The sequence below is a fragment of the Sus scrofa genome, chromosome 2 (genome assembly GCF_054392235.1).
Source record: "Sus scrofa isolate SSC_HxYL_T2T_F1_AM1 chromosome 2, Sscrofa_HxYL_maternal_Yorkshire_Landrace_v2.0, whole genome shotgun sequence".
In the NCBI taxonomy this organism is placed as follows: Eukaryota; Metazoa; Chordata; class Mammalia; order Artiodactyla; family Suidae; genus Sus; species Sus scrofa.
This window is the reverse complement of record NC_139384.1, coordinates 147,424,696-147,443,415: the sequence shown is the minus strand read 5'-3', so window position 1 is coordinate 147,443,415 and position 18,720 is coordinate 147,424,696. Positions and strand designations below refer to the sequence as shown.

The 18,720-nt window shown below is 41.5% G+C and overlaps 1 protein-coding gene and 1 pseudogene across 13 annotated transcripts in view; both read right to left on the bottom strand.

Moving 5' to 3' along the window:
• Positions 1-18,720, bottom strand: part of DDX46 (DEAD-box helicase 46) — a 55,608-nt gene that overhangs the window by 36,057 nt on the left and 831 nt on the right. For 8 of the 13 annotated variants that reach the window (XR_014836426.1, XR_014836429.1, XR_014836427.1 and 5 more), the window contains 9 exon segments: positions 15,335-15,523; positions 11,507-11,650; positions 10,975-11,071; positions 7,817-7,982; positions 5,819-5,970; positions 4,523-4,636; positions 1,822-1,987; positions 1,001-1,121; positions 263-438 (listed from right to left, as the gene is read on the bottom strand). Coding sequence is in view for 4 of the 13 variants with exons in the window: in XM_005655007.4 (XP_005655064.1) it covers positions 263-438; positions 1,001-1,121; positions 1,822-1,987; positions 4,523-4,636; positions 5,819-5,970; positions 7,817-7,982; positions 10,975-11,071; positions 11,507-11,650; positions 15,335-15,523 (1,325 nt within the window). In the remaining 9 variants the exon portion in view is untranslated. 13 annotated transcript variants of the gene reach the window in all.
• Positions 12,955-15,124, bottom strand: LOC102165100 (signal peptidase complex subunit 2 pseudogene; annotated as a pseudogene).

Genomic DNA, 18,720 nt, shown 5'->3' with positions numbered 1-18,720 from the left:
CTACCTGCCAGGTCAGAGTTTAAAAACTGAGCTGTGCCAGGAGAGGCTGTTTTTGTACGTCTGAGATGTCACGCCAGAGCTCTGAAGATTCTCACTCCACCTGCTGGTAAGGGGAAATCAGCCCCAAAGTGCCAAATTTGTAAAGGAAATGTACATAAGACATCTTTATTGTTATAATTAACATTACAAAGCATCACGTCTCTCTGATTAACTGACAACAAAGTTGTTATCTGCATAGAAAGTTTAATGAAAGGAATTGTACCTATTGGTCCCTCGCCTTCTTCTAATGACCTCTGATCCATGATGTGTCTAAACATGGGCAACAGAAAGGCAATGGTCTTTCCACTTCCTGTCTTGGCAATACCAATCAAATCTCGTCCAGACATTATAGCAGGAATCGCCTGGGTCTGGATTGGCGTGGGCTTTTCATAACCATGCCTTAAAAAGCAAACCAAAGGAAGACAAGGTAAGAACTGTGATCTCTGGGCCTCTCGAAGTGTAAAGGTTTTCCAAAATGTATAACCATACAGTAAAACTTTCTTTGGCAAAAAGGAATGAAGTACTGAGACATTTTATATCATAAATAAATTGCTTCGCTAAGTGAAAAAGCCAGTCACGAGACTACATTATTATCTCATCCATACGAAATGTTCAGAATAGATAAATCTTTAGAAACAGTACAACAGTGGCTGCCTAATGTGGAGAAGAGAGAAAAAATGACAATGAATGGATACAGGTCTTCTCTTGGGACAATGAAAATGTTCTAGAATTAGATTATGGTAATGGCTACACAACCCCATAAATACACTAAAAATTATCAAATTGTAAGCTTTAAAGGGTAAACTTTATGGTATGTATATTATATCTCACTTAAAGCTGTTTAAGAAAAATAATCAAGTGTTTCCATCACAGTAAAAATGTAAGCAAAGGAATTATTTGTGTAAAGGGCTATTTTGAGTAGCAAGATAATGAACAATGTGGACAACCACTAAACACTTACTTTTTGAGAGAATTTAAGATTTTCATGGAAATCCCACACTGAACCCAAGATTTAATTGGTTTGGGGCAACCTTTTCCTTTGACAGTAATGCCCTCCATTTCCAACCGAAATACATTCACCTCTGCAAAACAAAATCCAGATTAAAAACTCTTCAATATTGGTCTATATGAGTGCTTTCTACTTTTCCATTAGGCATGGTAAGATTAAGACTCTTTGAATTTTTCTTAGGGCTCCCAAAGGTAATTCCACAGAAAGGCGATATGACAAAATGTTAAACAGCTCAAAGTGATTCGAGTAGCAACCGACTAGAGGTAAAAAACAGCCCCGTTTCTGCAATTTGGCTTCTCTTTTGACTTAAATTGTACCAACAATAAAAGAACAATGACTGGCAAGTTATACAACCACTGTTCTTCAAGCAAGACTTGCCCAAATTATCTTTATTCTTTCGGTATCACAACATTGACATTGGTTCCTAACTCAAACCTCAGACAAGGCTAACAATATCCTATTTGTTAACTGCACAGGATGAGTATTTTCAACCACAAACATTTAAACCACATGAGCCAAACTAATTTTTGCTCCTTTTTTTAATGTTTCCAAAACACACTAATTTCTCACTGCTGCACATCTTTGCGGATGTTGTCCCACTCTCTAGAATGACTTCGTACCTTCTAGTTCCCTCTCTAGTTGCTTAGTTCTTCAGGTAAGCCAGGCAAATTCCTCCTGCATCAACTCAGAGGCCTATCGACATGGCTCCCAGGTAAGGTAAAGTGTGTTCTCCTCTGTTCCCACAATAACCAATAAATGAATAAAAACGTTACCCTCTTGAGACATTTTTGCCAGTTCTGGAACTTCAACATAAAAATTTTTTCTGAATGGTTCATATTCAATTTTTCCATGATCGACTGGTTCTAGAAGCTTTCTCTGCTTTGTCTGATAACCTGTCAGGGCCGTCTGAAGATCAACTTCCTCCTCCTCCGAAGAATACTGTAATTAAAGAGAAAAATTATGAGCTAAATCCATTACTACTTTCCCCTTATGGGATTAAATACCCCTAGCTTTTATTTTTATTCTTATTTTTGGCCGAAGCCATGGCATACAGAAGTTCCTGGGCCAGGGATCAAACCCAAGCCACAGCAGTGACCTGACCTGACCCATAGCAATGAAAATGCCAGATCCTTAACCTGCTAGGCCACAAAGGAACCCTTCCCCTACTAGCTTTTAAAACCATTCTCTCCTGAAAAAGATTTTTTGGCTTTATTTTCTGAATTAGTTTAATTTTTTCTTTGCCTCACAGAAAGTTATAACAACAAGGGAGTTCCCGTTGTGGCTTAGTGGTAGCAAACCCAAATAGTATCCATGAGGATTTGGGTTCGATCCCTGGCCCTGCTCAGTGGGTTAAGGATCCGGCACTGCTGTGAGCTATACGGTATGGGTCTCAGATGCAGCTTGAATCTAGCGTTGCTGTGGCTGTACTGTAGGCCAGCAGCTTTAGCTCCAATTCAACCCCTAGCCTGGGAACGTTCATATGCCACAGGTGCAGAACTAAAAAAAAAAAAAAAAAAAAAAAAAAAAAAGTTACAATAACAATATAAAACTAAAAGCTTAAATTAAAAAAAATAATTCTAGGAGTTCCCATCATGGCGCAGTGGTTAACGAATCCGACTAGGAACCATGAGGTTGCGGGTTCGGTCCCTGCCCTTGCTCAGTGGGTTAATGATCCGGCGTTGCCGTGAGCTGTGGTGTAGGTTGCAGACGCGGCTCGGATCCCGCGTTGCTGTGGCTTGGCTCTGGCGTGGGCCGGTGGCTACAGCTCCGATTTGACCCCTAGCTTGGCAACCTCCATATGCCGTGGGAGCGGCCCAAAGAAATAGCAAAAAGACAAAAAAAAAAAAAAAAAAAAAAAAAATTCTAACATGGCTTTAAGGAAGTTTTGCTAAGTTCTCTCTATATAAATCTTTACAATGCATGTTAATAGGAAAAAATCTAATTCATTCTGTCACATCATTTCTTCTCTCCCTATTCTAAGTCTGGGATGAGCTGATGATAGAAAAGGGTTCCCCATCAGTGGGCATAAACATTTGCAGCAACACAGATGAAACTAGAGAATATCATACTAAATGAAATCAGCCAAAGATAAATATTATACGATACCACTTATATATGGAATCTAAATAATAATACAAGTGAATTTATTTACAAAACAGAAAAAGACCCTGGAAGTTCTCTTCCTTGTGGAAGATCTTCCCTGGAAGATCCCAGGTGAAGGATCCAGTGTTGCTGCAGCTGTCACACAGGCAGCAAGCAGCACCAGTTCAGTCCCTGCCCCAGGAACTTCCATAAGCCATGAGCATAGCCAAAAAAATGGAAAGAAACAGGCCCAACAAAGAAAACACATTTATGGTTACCAAAAGATACACATTACTATATATAAAATAGACAATAAGAATTTTGCTGTGTAACACAGGGAACTATATGCAATATCTTGTGATAACTTATAATGGAAAAGAATAAAATACATATTATATATACATGTATTACTTTGTTGTATATCTGAAACTAAGACATCATTGCACATCAATTATACTTCAACTAAAAAGTGAAGAGTTCTGGTCGTAGCTCAGCAGTAATGAACTTGACTAGTATCCATGAGCATATGGGTTCGATCCCTCACCTTGCTCAGTGGGTTAAGGACTCAGCATTGCTGTGAGCTGTGGTGTAGGTCACAGACACAGCTCAGATCCTGCATTGCTTGGCTGTGGTGTAGGCCGGAGGATGCAGCTCTGATTCGACCCCTCACCTGGGAAATTCCATATGCTGCAGGTGTAGCCCTAAAAAGCAAAAAAAAATAAAAATAAATAAATATAAAAAAGTGAGCATATATAGCATGAGGACAAAGATGTTAGAACATTCTACCAACTGGATATTCAGCTACAACACTGTTAAGAACAGCAAGAATTGGAGTTCCCGTCGTGGCGCAGTGGTTAGCGAATCCGACTAGGAACCATGAGGTTGCGGGTTCGGTCCCTGCCCTTGCTCAGTGGGTTAATGATCCGGCGTTGCCGTGAGCTGTGGTGTAGGTTGCAGACGCGGCTCGGATCCCACGTTGCTGTGGCTCTGGCATAGGCCGGCAGCTACAGCTCCGATTCGACCCCCTAGCCTGGGAACCTCCATATGCCGTGGGAGCGGCCCAAAGAAATAGCAAAAAAGACAAAAAAAAAAAAAAAAAAAAAAAAGGAACAGCAAGAATTCTTCCTAACAGTAAACTGCATAACTGAAAAGCACATCGCTATCAATGCTGTCTAATAAATACTTCTAGGACAGTACTGAGAAAAGTATTACCGTTACATTTATTTATGTGTTTTTAGTTTAATTTTTATTTTATATTGGAGTTGATTCACAATGTTGTGTTAGTTCCAAGTGTGCAGCAAAGTGATTGTTATGCATATTCATAGAGTCATTCTTTTTCAGATTCTTTTCCCATACAGATTATTAAAACAGTCAAAATTAATGAAGAATTACCTCCATGGCATCCTGGTCATTCTCCATCAGCTCACCTTTCTTCTTATCAGAATCTACGACTGCTTTTTTAGTTGTCACAACAGTGACAACTTTTGTGACTGTTGGCCCAGACTTCTAAAATAAAAAAGTATGTATAAAATATTTTGCAAAATTGAAACACAAATTATATACCAACTGAAACACAGTAATGGCCACAATTTATAATTTAAATTAATTTAATTTTTAGTGACAAATTAATGAAAAAATAAAAAGTATTTTTTCCTTAATAACTTGATTAAATCTTAAAATTTGATAAAACTGCATTATATTTTGTAACAATAATTTACTCTATAATATACAATTTTATAATATTATGTAATATGATTCATTTAAAAAATACTACTAAATAATACTTTTCACTGATTTGACAAGCCCAACACTATTCTGGGACCTTACAATGAAACAATAAACAAAGTAGGTAAAGACCACTGTTCTTGGGGAGTTTTTAGAAGAAAGAAGGAACAAATGATAAACACAACAAAAATTATATAATTTGTCAAAGGGTAATAAATGCTATTAAGAAAAAGAAAAATAAACTAGGTAAAGAGGATCAGGAATGTAAAAGATGAGAGTGATGAAGTCTGGAGAGACCTACTGAGAAGGCAAAAAGCAAGCGAAGATACTGCACAAATGTAATAGTGGTAAGAGTGACTTTTAAAAGAACACTAGGGGAGTTCCCATTGTGGCACAGCAGAAACAAATCCGACTAGGAACCATGAGGTTGCAGGTTCAATCCCTGGCGACCCCTAGCCTGGGAACCCCATATGCTGTGGGTGCAGCCCTAAAAAAGGGGAAAAAAAATAAAATAAAAAACTACGGAGTTCCCATCATGGCTCAGAGGTAAGGAACCCAACTAGTATCACGAGGATGCAGGTTCAATCCCTGGCCTCACTCAGTGGGTTAAGGATCTGGCGTTGCTGTGACCTGTGGAGTAGGTCGCAGACAAGGCTCAGATCATGAGCTGCTGTGGCAGAGGCTGGCAGCTGCAGCTCCAATTCAACCCCTAGCCTGGGAACCCCCATGTGCTGGGGGATGTCCTGCCCCCAACCACTCATCCCCAAAATAAATAAAATAACACCAGTATCTGTGCTATTTAGAAAAAGTACTGACACTTCTGAACAGGGATGGGGGGACATGAACTTTCAAGTCATGTAAGTCAGCAGGTCAACATGACAATGAATTCAAGTTATCCAACTGGGAATATGTATCTTTCAAAATAAAATAGGAAAAAAAATAAAATAGGAGAAAATTCCATACCTTTTCATTTCCCCCACCACCTTTCACACTTCTCATATTAAACTTTTTTACTTCCTCTTTCACTTCTTCCATGTAAGCATCTAACGGATCTAACTCTTCACCCTCCACTTCATTTCCTTCCTTTTCAGCCTCTGCAGGATCATCTTCATCATCTAAAAGAGAAGAATACACTTTCTTTGATCCTGTGTTTCGAAAGGAAATACTTCACAGTCAGACCGCACCCCACCACTCATGCGTTCTCTCACACTATCCGGACACCCCTTTCCAATTAACCCAGGCATAAGGCAGTTCAAATACTACCACTGACAAGGTTTTAAATGAAGTATATATTAGTTTTGAATAACACTAATAATAAATGAATTCTAAATTGATAAACTGAACAGAGGCAGAGGGATTCTCTCATGGTGCAGAAGATTAGGGATCCAGTGTTTTCACTGCAGCGGCTTGGGTCACTGCTGTGGCATGGGTTCGATCCCTGGATCAGGAACTTCCACATGACAGGGATGCAGCCAAAAAAAAGGGAAGGGAAGAGGAAGGAAGGAACAGAAAGACTAATACATCTAAAAAATGGATCTCCAATATTGTTTTACGACTACACTAGTAGACCAAAAACTGTTTGCTAAAATATGTTTAATGAGTATGTTTATTTCTCTTCTTTCAATCACCTTTCTTTAAATCATAGAAGAAAAAATAACAACACATTCTTGATTAAAGATAATCTAGGAGTTCCCATTGTGGGTCAGCAGGTTAAGGACCCAATAGAGTCTCCGTGAGGATGCCATTTTGATCCTCACTCAGTGAGTTAAGGATCCACCATTGCTGCAAGTTTCAGCATAGGCTGCAAATGCAGCTTGGATCTGGTGTTGCTATGCCTGTGATGTAGGCCTCAGCTGCAGCTCCAACTGGAGCCCTGGCCTGAGAACTTCCATATGCTGCAAGTGCAGCCCTAAAAAAAAAAAAAACAAAAAAAAACTAATGTTTTTTACATAACTAAGCCATCATCACCAATAAAGATATAATTCATTCATCTATTTAAAACAAATCACCCTGTGGAACTTTCACTAAGAATGAAAAATTCACAGGAATTTTCACAGAAAATGGAACAAAATTCCCTCTTCCTATAGCCTTCCACATTCTCCCACTTTACTAAAATCTAAAAAGTCAAAATAAAGTATAGAGGGTAAAGGTTTCTCTTCTAAGTTACACAAAAATAAGAGGGCATGTTTTACTAATACTTGTATTGGAAATAAATTAAAGAGGTATTGACTGTGTCCGTAAGCACTCAATTCTCCACTCCAAAGTAAAATCAGTGATCCTTACTGAACAGTACTCTATAATTTTAATATAAATATTGTAAGGAAGTAAAAAAAATCTCAATATGAATAGAGCAATTCCACTCTATTCACTGAGACTCAGATGCTTGCACACCAAGACTCAGTCGTATTATTTCCAAAAGCCGAAACATGGAAACCATGGATCTATGGGACAAGAGATGAAGAGGTAAAGAAAACGTGGGGCACACCTACAACATAATATCCAGCCTTAAAAAGGAGGCAAATTCTGATTCATGCGGCAACATGGGTGAACCTGAAGGCATTTAGCCAAGTAATGTAAGGTAAATACAAAAGGACAAATGTTTCTTGATTCCGTTTATATGAAGTATCTAAAATAGGCAAATTCACAGAAACAAAAAGTGGATGAGACGTGACCAGAGATGGGAGGGAAGGCAAAGGGCAGGATGGAGAATTAATATTTAATGGCTACAGAGTTTTTGTGTGGAATGATGAAAAAGTTCTGGAAATGGACAGTGGTGACTGCACAGCACTGTAAATGTCCTTACTGTCATCTAATTGCGCACTTCAAAATGTTTAAGTAAACGCTATGTTATGCACATTTTTCCACAATAAAAACAGCCCCAAAATCCCAGTATGAAATACTACCCATAATTCTAGAATATTTTACACGAATTATTGTAAGGGCTATAACAAATGAATCTACCATCATCGTCTTCTAAACTCCATTTTTTCCCTTGTTTCATCTCTTCGATTTCCTTTTTCAGTTCCCCTATGTTTTCCATGGCCTTTTTACGTTGCTCTTCTCGCCATTTTTCTACCCTTTCTTTTCGCTTTCTCATTTCCTCTTCCAGCTTATTCTGGTCAAAGTTCTTGGGGAAGAAAAAAAAAGAGAGAGAAAGAGGGAAATAAAGATTAATGATTTTACTCCAAATGACATTCTGAAACACTTCTACGAAACACAAAAAACGAAAAGGAAAAATAGCTGTATCCATAAAACTCCTAAATTTAGACCACATTTAGATCACACACATTTTAAATATGTCCAGTAATAAACCAGCAAAATGAAATTACAATAAAAAGCATCAACTAAGAAAGCAGAAAGACAGATTTCAAACACCATCAGTCTCATTTTAGTTACAAGCAATATGCACACATTGCTTTCTCCCTTAAAGCAGTTTCTCCCTAAAAAGTGGAAACTAAATAAACTAGCAAAGTCTCTACTTATTACTTCATTTTCAACTTTACTTTTTTTTTTTTTTTTTTTCAGGGCTACATCCGTGGCACACAGAGGTTTCCAGGATAGGGGTGGAATCAGAGCTGTAGCCACCGGCCTAGACCACAGCCACAGTAATGTGGGATCTGAGCCGAATATGCAACCTACACCACAGCTCAAGGCAATGCTGGGTCCTTAACCCAATGAGTGAGGCCAGGGATTGAACCCACAACCTCATGGTTCCTAGTCAGGTTCACTTCCACTGTGCCATGACGGGAACTCCTTATTCTCAACTTTAAATCCTCTAAACTCCTCCAAGACTGCCTCCACAAAAAAGCAATTTCCTACCATAAGTTACTGAGAAAATAAAAGTCATTTATCAATATGACTAAGAATTATGCTTTTTTAGCCTATACATCTAAGTTTCCCAAGAACAACCATTCTAAAGCCTTTAAGATTTTTAGGAGTTTTTGTCATTGCGAAGGGGAAACAAATCCAACTAGGAACCATGAGGTTGTGGGTTTGATTCCTGGCCTCACTCACCGGTTAAGGATCCAGCATTGCTGTGAGCTGTGGTGTAGGTCACAGATGTGGCTTAGATCCTACATTGCTGTGGCTGTGGTGTAAGCTGGCAGCTGTAGCTCTGATTTGACCCATAGCCTGGGAAGCTCCATATGCTGTAGGTGCACCCCTAAAAAAAAAAAAAGAAAGAAAAAAAAAGCTTTTTTATAATACTCTCAAGAGGAAAAAGCAAGTCAATTTCAGTCATAACCAGGGACTTAAAGATTAAGCATTAAAGAAGTCAAAATCTTATACATGCTACCATTATAGACAGGTATGGAAATAACACATGTAAAAAAGAAAACACTGGTGTTTCTGTCATGGCTCAGTGGTTAACAAATCCGATTAGGAACCATGAGGTTGCAGGTTCAATCCCTGGCCTTCCTCAGTGAGTTAAGTATCCGGTGTTGCTGTGAACTGTGATGTAGGTCACAGACGCGGCTTGGATCTGGTGTGGCTGTGGCTGTGGTGTAGGCCAGCAGCTACAACTCTGATTAGACCCCTAGCCTGGGTACCTCCATATGCCATGGGTGCAGCCCTAGAAAAGACCAAAAAAAAAAAAAAAAAAAACAAACTAACACATTGGAAGAAGATGGCATTTTGGGCAGCTAGGATTACAGAGAATTAGTTCTGACTTTCCAGGTATTTTATTTTTTTTTTTATGGCCACACCCATAGCACATGAAAGCTCCCAGGCTAGGGACTAATCCCAGCCACAGCTGTGAATGACCTACATGCAGCTACGGCAACAGTGGACCCTTTAACTACACCAGGCTGGACATCAAACTCACGCCTCCGCAGCAACCTGAGTCTCTGCAGTCAGATTCTTAATCTACTGAGTCACAAGGAGAACTCCTCCAAGTATTTTATAATATGATTATGTCTGTATGTTTTTTTTTAAATAAATTTTTTTGGCCGCACTTGCAGTGTGTGGAAGTTTCTAGGACAGGATCGAATCCGCAGCATAGAAGCGACCAAGTTGCTGTAATGACAGAACTGGCTCCATCACCGGCTGGGCCACATGTGAGAACTTCTAAAATAAGTTTATTTCTTAAACAAAAAGCTTTGTTCCTGAAATTTTTTTTCTTTTACTTTTTCAGCCACACCCGTGGCACATGCAGTTCCCGCGACAGGGATCAAACCTGAGAGACAGCACCAACCTAGACCGGAGTGACAATGCCAGACAGCTAACCCATTACACCACAGGGAACTCCAAAAACAAACATTTTCATTTTCATTATGTCTAAAAATCTCTCTTTTTTGGCCCCACCCATGACATAGGGAAGTTCCCAGAAAGGGATCAAACCTGCATCACAGCAGCAACCTAAGCCACTACCACTGCAGTGAAAACACCAGATGCTTAATCCACCGCACAAGAGAACGCCTCTAAAATCTTTACGTTAGGGAACTCCTGTTGTTGCTCGGCGGGTTAAAAATCTGACATATTGCCAATAAGGATGCATGTTCACTTCTTGGCCCCACTCAGCAGGTTAAGGATCTGGCCTTGGCAAGCTGCAGCATAGGTCGCAGATGCAGCTCAAGTCTGATATTGCTATGGCTATGGAGTAGGCTGACAGGTGAAGCTCCAATTCAACCCCTAGCCCAGAAACTTCCATATGCTGCAAGTGCAGCAGTGTGTGTGTGTGTGTGTGTGTGTGAGTGCGCGCGCGCGCGCCATAGGTGTGGCCCTAAAAAGCAAATAAGACATATTTATCAGTTATCATTTACTTAAAAATAAAACATAGCATTAAAAACCAAACAAGAGGAGTTCCTGTTGTGGCTCAGCAGTACCAAATCTGATTAGCATCCATGAGGATGCGGGTTCGATCCCTGGCCTCGCTCAGTGGGTTAAGAATCTGGTGTTGCCATGAGCTGTGGTGTAGGTTGCAGACCCAGCTCAGATCCTGCGTTGCTGTGGCACAGGCCATCAGCTGTAGCTCTGATTCAACCCCTGACCTGGGAACCTACATCATACGCTGAAGGTATGGCCCTAAAAACCAAAAAAAAAACAAAAAAAAAAACAAACAAGAATTTGTCATTACAAAAACAAATATGGTATTATACGATTATTTATGTTAGTGAACATACGCCAGCATCCTTTTCTTTCTCATCCTCCTTGTCATCTTTGTCTTTTTTCTTCTCTTTAGAACTTTCTCCACTGTCTGTTTTCTCTTTGGATCTAGACCTATGAAAAAAGAGAGAAAAAGAAAGGGACATCATCTATTTGTTTTTGGAAACATTAATTAAAAAATATTTAGGGAGTTCCCGTCGTGGCGCAGTGGTTAACGAATCCGACTAGGAACCATGAGGTTGCGGGTTCGGTCCCTGCCCTTGCTCAGCGGGTTAACGATCCGGCGTTGCCGTGAGCTGTGGTGTAGGTCGCAGACGCGGCTCGGATCCCACGTTGCTGTGCCTCTGGCGTAGGCCGGTGGCTACAGCTCTGATTCAACCCCTAGCCTGGGAACCTCCATATGCCACGGGAGCGGCCCAAGAAATAGCAACAACAACAACAACAGACAAAAAAGACAAAAGACAAAAAAAAAAAAAAAAAAAAAAAAAAGCACAGGGAAGAGAGTCCGTTCCCAGCCTGCACGATCGATACAGCCAACGGCAACATTACCTATTCTCAGCTTTCTTGCTTTTATTGCCAGGACTAGAAGATCGGGATCTCCGGCCTCGGCTTCTACTCCGTGATCGTCTCCTGTCTCGACTTCGAGATCTTCTTCGATCCCGACTTCGGTCTCTCTCTCTACTTCTGGAACGCCTGAAAGGAAGACACTTTCCATGTATTCTATGACCACACGGAGCTTCTATGTCAGATCATGGTTCTACGTCATGTTGAAAGAAGCTTCTTAATTACCACCATTACTAAAGACAGAGATTTCAATTAACCATCAAATCGGCTAAAAGGAGAACAAGTAAAGGCAATTCTTAAAAGTGGTCAATGAAAAAAATGAGAATACTAATTTCAAAATGATGTTTGTTGAAAAACAGGAAACGCCAATAATAGCTGCTTGAAATCTATGTTCCTTAGCACAAAATCTAAGTTTCTCTTTTTATTTCTTTTTTTTTTTAAAAAACTAAAAATGCCACTGGCGGAGTTCCTGTCGTGGCACAGCGGAAAACAGGTTCGATCCCTGGCCTTGCTCAGTGGGTTGAGGATCCGGTATTGCCATGCTGTGGTGTAGGTCGAAGATGTGGCTCAGATCTGGTGTTGCTGTGACTGTGGCATAGGCCCGCAGCTGTAGCTCTGATTAGACCCCTAGCCTGGGAACCTCCATATGCCAGGGGTGTGTGACCCTAAAAACCAAAAATAAACAAATAAATAAATAAAAATACCATTGGCTTCTTTAACTGGTTAAAAGCACAAAATGTAACAGGCAGAAAGTCTCTTTTAAACAAATTAAAAAGCTGGAGTTCCCGTCATGGCGCAGTGGTTAACGAATCCGACTAGGAACCATGAGGTTGCGGGTTCGGTCCCTGCCCTCGCTCAGTGGGTTAACAATCCGGCGTTGCCGTGAGCTGTGGTGTAGGTTGCAGACGCGGCTCGGATCCCGCATTGCTGTGGCTCTGGCATACATAGGCCAGTGGCTACGCTCCGATTCGACCCCTAGCCTGGGAACCTCCGTATGCCGCGGGAGCGGCCCAAGAAATAGCTAAAAGACAAAAAAAATAAAAAAATTAAAAAGCTGTGGGTTTTTTTCCCACAATTCTCCCCAAGTCAGGATATATACACACTCCCAAAAATGCTGTGTGAAGGAAAATTGTCATACACAAGAAGTTATGCCCTGAATTTAAGGGAAGCAGCTGTTGAAACAGGAATTAACACAATAAAGTCAGCAACAGGTTAACAATTCAAAAAGCCTGAGTCTTGAAATGCTGCATAGCACAAAGCTATATGACATAAAATACTGCTAGATATGAAGGAAGAATTTTCTATGGCTTTTAGCAAAAATGCTTTTCCAGAAAAGCAAATCAAAACAATGCCATCAGCAGACCAAAGGAGCTACAGCTAGAGAGCAGAGCTACAACTTCTCGAATTGAGCTAGCAAATCCTATTATCCAGTAGAGACTAAAATTTTATGACAAAACGGGACATTTGTAACGTCTCTTACGTTATCCATTTTAAGTTCTCTGTTTCTTTCTCCCTCAGCCCTTAATTCAGCATGATCCAGCAGAAAGACGGCTGCTTTTAGAACTTTTTTTTTTCCCCTGTTGGGAGACTGTCATGGAGCCTCGATATTTCAGGCGCAGAAGCATACAAGACCAGTGTCTTGCTGTGGTCAAAAACCTTAGCAATGGACTCAGGTGAACTCGGCTTCCTGCTGCTGCTCTGTTCTTCCACTGATGAAGGTCAGCTTCAGAGTGTATCTGTTATCAGAACTTTTGAGACTGGATAATAGCTGCCAGGTATCCTCAGGATCCATCCCTGAAGGATCTTGCCTGAGGTTAAAGGATATGATAGGATGTGCAAAGCCAAAACAGGCTTCGACTCTGGAAAGGGGTGTGTATAATCCCCAATCGAAGCCACTGTGGCAAAGAAACAAGAGACAGTACAGACAGTGAGGCGACTGTCAATTAAAGCAAAATTCTCCACATACTTGTACTTTTCCAGAAGTACCTTTTTGGCAGAATCACCTGAAGATTTTCACAAGTGAGCCATCCCATCTGTCCATTTTTACAGGCTTATCATCAATCTTCCACATGTCCAAAGACCTGCCGCAGCTACTGCCTGTCCCGCAGCTGGGACCACCGCCAGCCTGCTACTGCCTCCGCCACCACTGGTTCTCTCTCTCACCCTGAGCGGCCACTGCCGCCTCCATCTTGCCTGCCTCTGTGTCTCCAAAATCTAAATTTCAAAGACAGTCTAAACCTATGTATAAGGATGAGCCAAATGGGCCTGTATAAATATCACAGACATGAAAACTAGGAGAAAAGAATTTCTACTCTGGTGTTGCTAATAGCTAGTGACATACATAGGACAGAACAATGCTCTGAGTCTGCTTCCTCATCTATAAACTATGCAGATTTCACCGAGTAATCTCAAAATCCTTCTTGCTCTAAAATCTTGTGAGGAGTTCCCACTGTGGCACTATGGAATGGGCAGCATCTTGGGAGTGCTGGGAAGCAGGTTTCATCCCCAGCCCAGCACAGTAGGTTAAGGATCCGGTGTTGCAGCAACTGCTGCATAGGTTGCAACTGCTGTTTGGATCTGATTCCTGGTCTGGGGAACTCCATATGCTTCAAGGTGGTGTGGCATGGCATGGCATGGCATGGTATGGCATAAAATAAAATAAAATAAAAGTAAAATCTTGGTGATTCTACTTTCACACCAAAAAGTCAAAGACCAAATCTTAAATGGCCAGTTCCACTTAACAAGTACTTGACTGAACTGTATGAAACTGTTCCTGGAATCGTATAATATGAAACTATGTAAGTTAACAATATCCACATTGTTGGGTAAATATTTTCACGCAGTACCAGGTGATATTTTATGCAATCTCTCCTTCCAATGTTTGAAAAAGATAAGTCACAGTTCTTTCCATGATCAGTTCACAGCATCTGTATAACCTTGTCCTCTTTCCTATTTTAATGATAAACTATATTAGAAATTTTTTTTTTTTGGTGCAAGAGAGATTATTCTTATTTAAAGACTTTTTCATCTCTAGAAAAATGACAGCTTCTTGAGTAGTGCCGAGGAACATTTAAGCAAGTTTTTAAAAAAAAAGAATTAGGATGTTCCTTGGTTAAATTTAAAAAAGTTTTTTAAAATAGTTTCAAATTAGAGTTCCCACTGTGGCTCATCAGTAACAAACCCAACTAGTATCCGTGAGGACACAGGTTCAATCCCTGGCCTCGCTCAGTGGGTTAAGGATCTTGCATTGCTGTGAGCTGTGGTACAGGTCGCAGATGAGGCTCAGATCCCATGTGGCTGTGGCTGTGGCGTAGGCCAGAAGCTGTAGCTCCAGTTCCACCCCTAGCCTCGGAATTTCCACACACCGCAGGTGTGGCCCTAATAAGACAAAAGAGTTCTCTTTGGATCATAGGAAATGGCAGCTAAAGTTTCCAAACATAAAATGCTGGTTTTTTGGGGGGGCGGGTTGTTTGTTTTTTGGCTGCACCTGCAGCATGAGGAAGCTCACCAGCCAGGGATGCAGCAGGTTACCGATTGATCTGGCGTTGTTACTGCAGCAGTTTGGGTCACTGCTGTGGCACAGGTTCCATCCTACTTCTGCATGCTGCGGACGCGGTCCCCCAAGATAAGTAAGTAAATTGTTAAAAATAAAACAGCAATTTAGAGTCTTTGTTCCCAGCAAATCACTTCTTTACCTAATTACACGAGCTGGGGTTAAAGCAGAGGTTAATTCTAGTCCAAAACTTGTGTAGAATCCCAACTTAGTTGAGACGGCTCCATTTACCCTAAGCCCTCTGAAGACTGACGTCTTACCTCAGACGCTTCCTGTCTCTGGACCGAGATCGTCTTTTATCCCTGCTCCGAGACCTCTCTCTCCTTCTGTCTCTGTCTCTGCTTCTAGACCGCCTGTCATCGCCACGTTTGCTCCTTTTGTCTGAGGGTGAGCGACTCCTAGATCGACTTCCAGAGCGTCCCCGTGATGCTGACCGTTTCCGATAGTGGCTACAATATCAAGGTCAAGGTTAAGCTTTGCAAAGAGTTAGCTTTTATTACACTTTTCCAAAAAATCTCAGCAGACAAATGGAACGCTGAGAGGACTATTTATATATAAACTTTTGTTTTAAATAGGGGTAAATTAGGGAGTTCTCTTGTGGTGCAGAGGGTTAAGGATCCAGTGCTGTCACTGCAGTGACTTGGCCACTGCTGTGGCTCGGGTTCAAGCCCTGGTCCAGGAACTCTGGGTGTGACCAAAAAGAAATCAGGGGAAAATAATGAACCCTTTTGCCATGGCACATGTAGAGAGCGAAAGTATCTTGAAAGAGGAGCAAGCACAGAAAATCAAAGAGACCAAGCTCCTGCCTTTGGGCCTCAAGCAGCTTGCATTCTGGTAAAGGAAGGGACGAGACAAGCAAAGCCCTAAGTACACAGTATGTCATTCAGTGCTATGGGGATACACACATGACAGTCCAGGAAAAGGAGAGAGAATGGGAGACAGAGGGTTTGCTTTTTTACCCCAGGGGAATAACGAAGGCCTCGGTCATAAAGGGAAATTTCAGACACTTGAAGGAAGTAAAGGAAGGATCCATGTAGATAAATGAGGGGGAACCTTCTAGGCAAAAGGCGCAGTGATTGCAAAGACCCTGAAGAGGAACCCCGATTGGTATGTGCCAGGCACAGCAAGGAAGCAGATACGGCTAAGGTCAAAAAAGGGAGAGAAAGTACCACGAGATGAGGTCAGAGAGAGCGCAGGAAAGACAGATGCGGCGAGGCTAACAGGCCCTTGTGAGGACTGTCATAGGGACTGTCTCGTTTACGCTGAGAAAAGACGAGAAGCTACAGGAAGATTTCAAGCAGAGGCGTATTTAACACATCACTCTGGCTGCTGAGGGGAGAACAAAGCGAAGAAAGGCAAGGGCAGACGCAGGGGAAACAAGGAGAATAGACAGCCATCTTCCGAGTAAGAGAGTGGTAGCCTGGATCACAACGTCAGGTGTGGGAATTCCCTTGTGATGCAGCAGGTTAGGGATTTAGCACTGTCCCTGCTGTGGCTCTGGTTCAATCCTGGCCCAGGAACTTCCACATGCTGAGGGCTGGGCCAAAAAAAGGAGGGAAAAGAAGAAAAGAATGTCACAGGTAGAGGCGTGGACAGGTGTCAAAATCTGGATATTTTAATGACTAATTAAATAGTAAGTGCACCAGCAAGGGAAAGTCACTGGTATCTCCTACATACCTGACTACACGTCGTAGAAAGAGCAAGTTGCCACTTACTAAGATGGGAAGGCTGAGGGGGGGGGGTGGGGGGGAGGTGAGGATCAGGATTTTAGGCATCCAAGTGGAGACACACAGTAGGCAGCTGAAATATGACTGAGTTCGTGACAGCAACACGAGAGTCATCGGTGCACAAAAGCTACTTAAATCAATAAACCTGGTTAAGATCAGATGGATAGGAGTTACTGTCATGGCTCAGTGGAAACGAATCTGACTAAGCATCCATGAGGGTGCAGGTTCGATGCGTGGCCTCACTCAGTGGGTTAAGGATCCGACATTGCCACGAGCTGTGGCACAGGTCGCAGATGCAGCTTAGATTTGATGTTGCTGTGGCTGTGGTGTAGGACAGCAGCTGCAGCTCTAATTTGACCCCTAGCCTGGGAACCTCCATATGCCACAAGTGTGACCCTAAAAAGCAAAAAAAAAAAAAAAAAAAAAAAAAGATAGAAAATGAGCCCACCTGATTATGCCCCAAGAACCTGAAATTCAATGTGTAGAAATTCACACTTATTACCTTTCCCTCCCTAAATCATTCATCTCAATTGTCCATGAATAAGCTCAAAATATCAGTGGTATTCAATATTTTTCTCTTATTCTACACAACCAATAAAACACCAAGTGTCACCAATTTCACCTCAGCAATTCTTTTCACATTTTATCACATCCTCAGGAGTTCCCACTGCCTCTCTATCATATCAGACCTGTCTTCTTAGGACATTTTATTTTATTTATTTTTGCTTCTTAGGGCTACGCCTGTGGCACATGGAAGGGTAGAATTGGAGCGGCAGCTGCCAACCTACACCACAGCCACCTCAACTCGGGATCTGAGCCGCGTCTACACACTACACCACAGCTCACAGCAACACCAGATCCTTACTTAACACGCAGAGCAGAGCCAGGGATCGAACCCACATCCTCATGGAGACTAACTAGTTTGGGTTGTTTCCGAGGAGCCACAACAGGTACTATCTTCTGGATATTTTAGAAAACCCCTGGTCTTCCTGCTTCTATTCCCTTTTCTCTTACATCAGTTTTATTCATTGCTCCTAGGGCAATGGTTATAAAGTTCTAATCCTATTATACACACAGACACACACACACACACAAACTTCTTACTCAAAATTTTCAAAAGCTCCCAAATAGAATATCCTCTAAACTAAATCTATCATCCATCCACATTCTGGGCACACGTCCCTTTCAGAAACACAAATGTAGGCAAATTAGGCTCTTCGCTTTTCTCTAACACCCCGCTCTTTCCCATCTCTAAGCCTCTCACTATTCCCTGAAGAAACCTAGCGTGCAAGGCAGAGGTGGGGAAGAAGGTGGAAAAGACGGAAGAACATTCTTGCAAAGGGCCTCGAAGGCTGTACTGAAGTCTCACATTATTTCTGAAGCAGTAAGCGCCAAAGGACAGGAAAAGCGTGCGAATGACATCATCTTTTTTATCTGAGAGGCCGCTGCTCTGGCCACAGTGTGGAATCAACTAGGAGAGCAAGATCAGAGGAAGAGAATCAATTTGAGACATGTGTAGCAGTCTGAGCAAGAAATATTTAGGGCGTGAATTAAGTCAAAGAGAGCAGAAATGTCCACAGATTCTATCATCTAAATGGATGCAGGCAGAAAGAGAGAAAAAAGGGAGTCGAATAAATATCACTTCCAGGTTTCTGGTCTAGATGGCCAGAGGAACACCAATGATTCCACGGAGATTTAAAAGACCTTCAAAAGAATTTTCTGTAGTTAAGGAAACACTTTATGCAGGTGACAGTTACACAGTGTATATATTTGCTCAATTTCATCAGCTCCACCGTTAAAGCTTTCTCCATTTCCCTGAATGTTAATCACACCTCACTCAGTAAACTACTATTACCTTACTCACCTATTATTTTTATCCTAGATATAAATGATCTTTCAACCACCTCTAGGTATCAAGC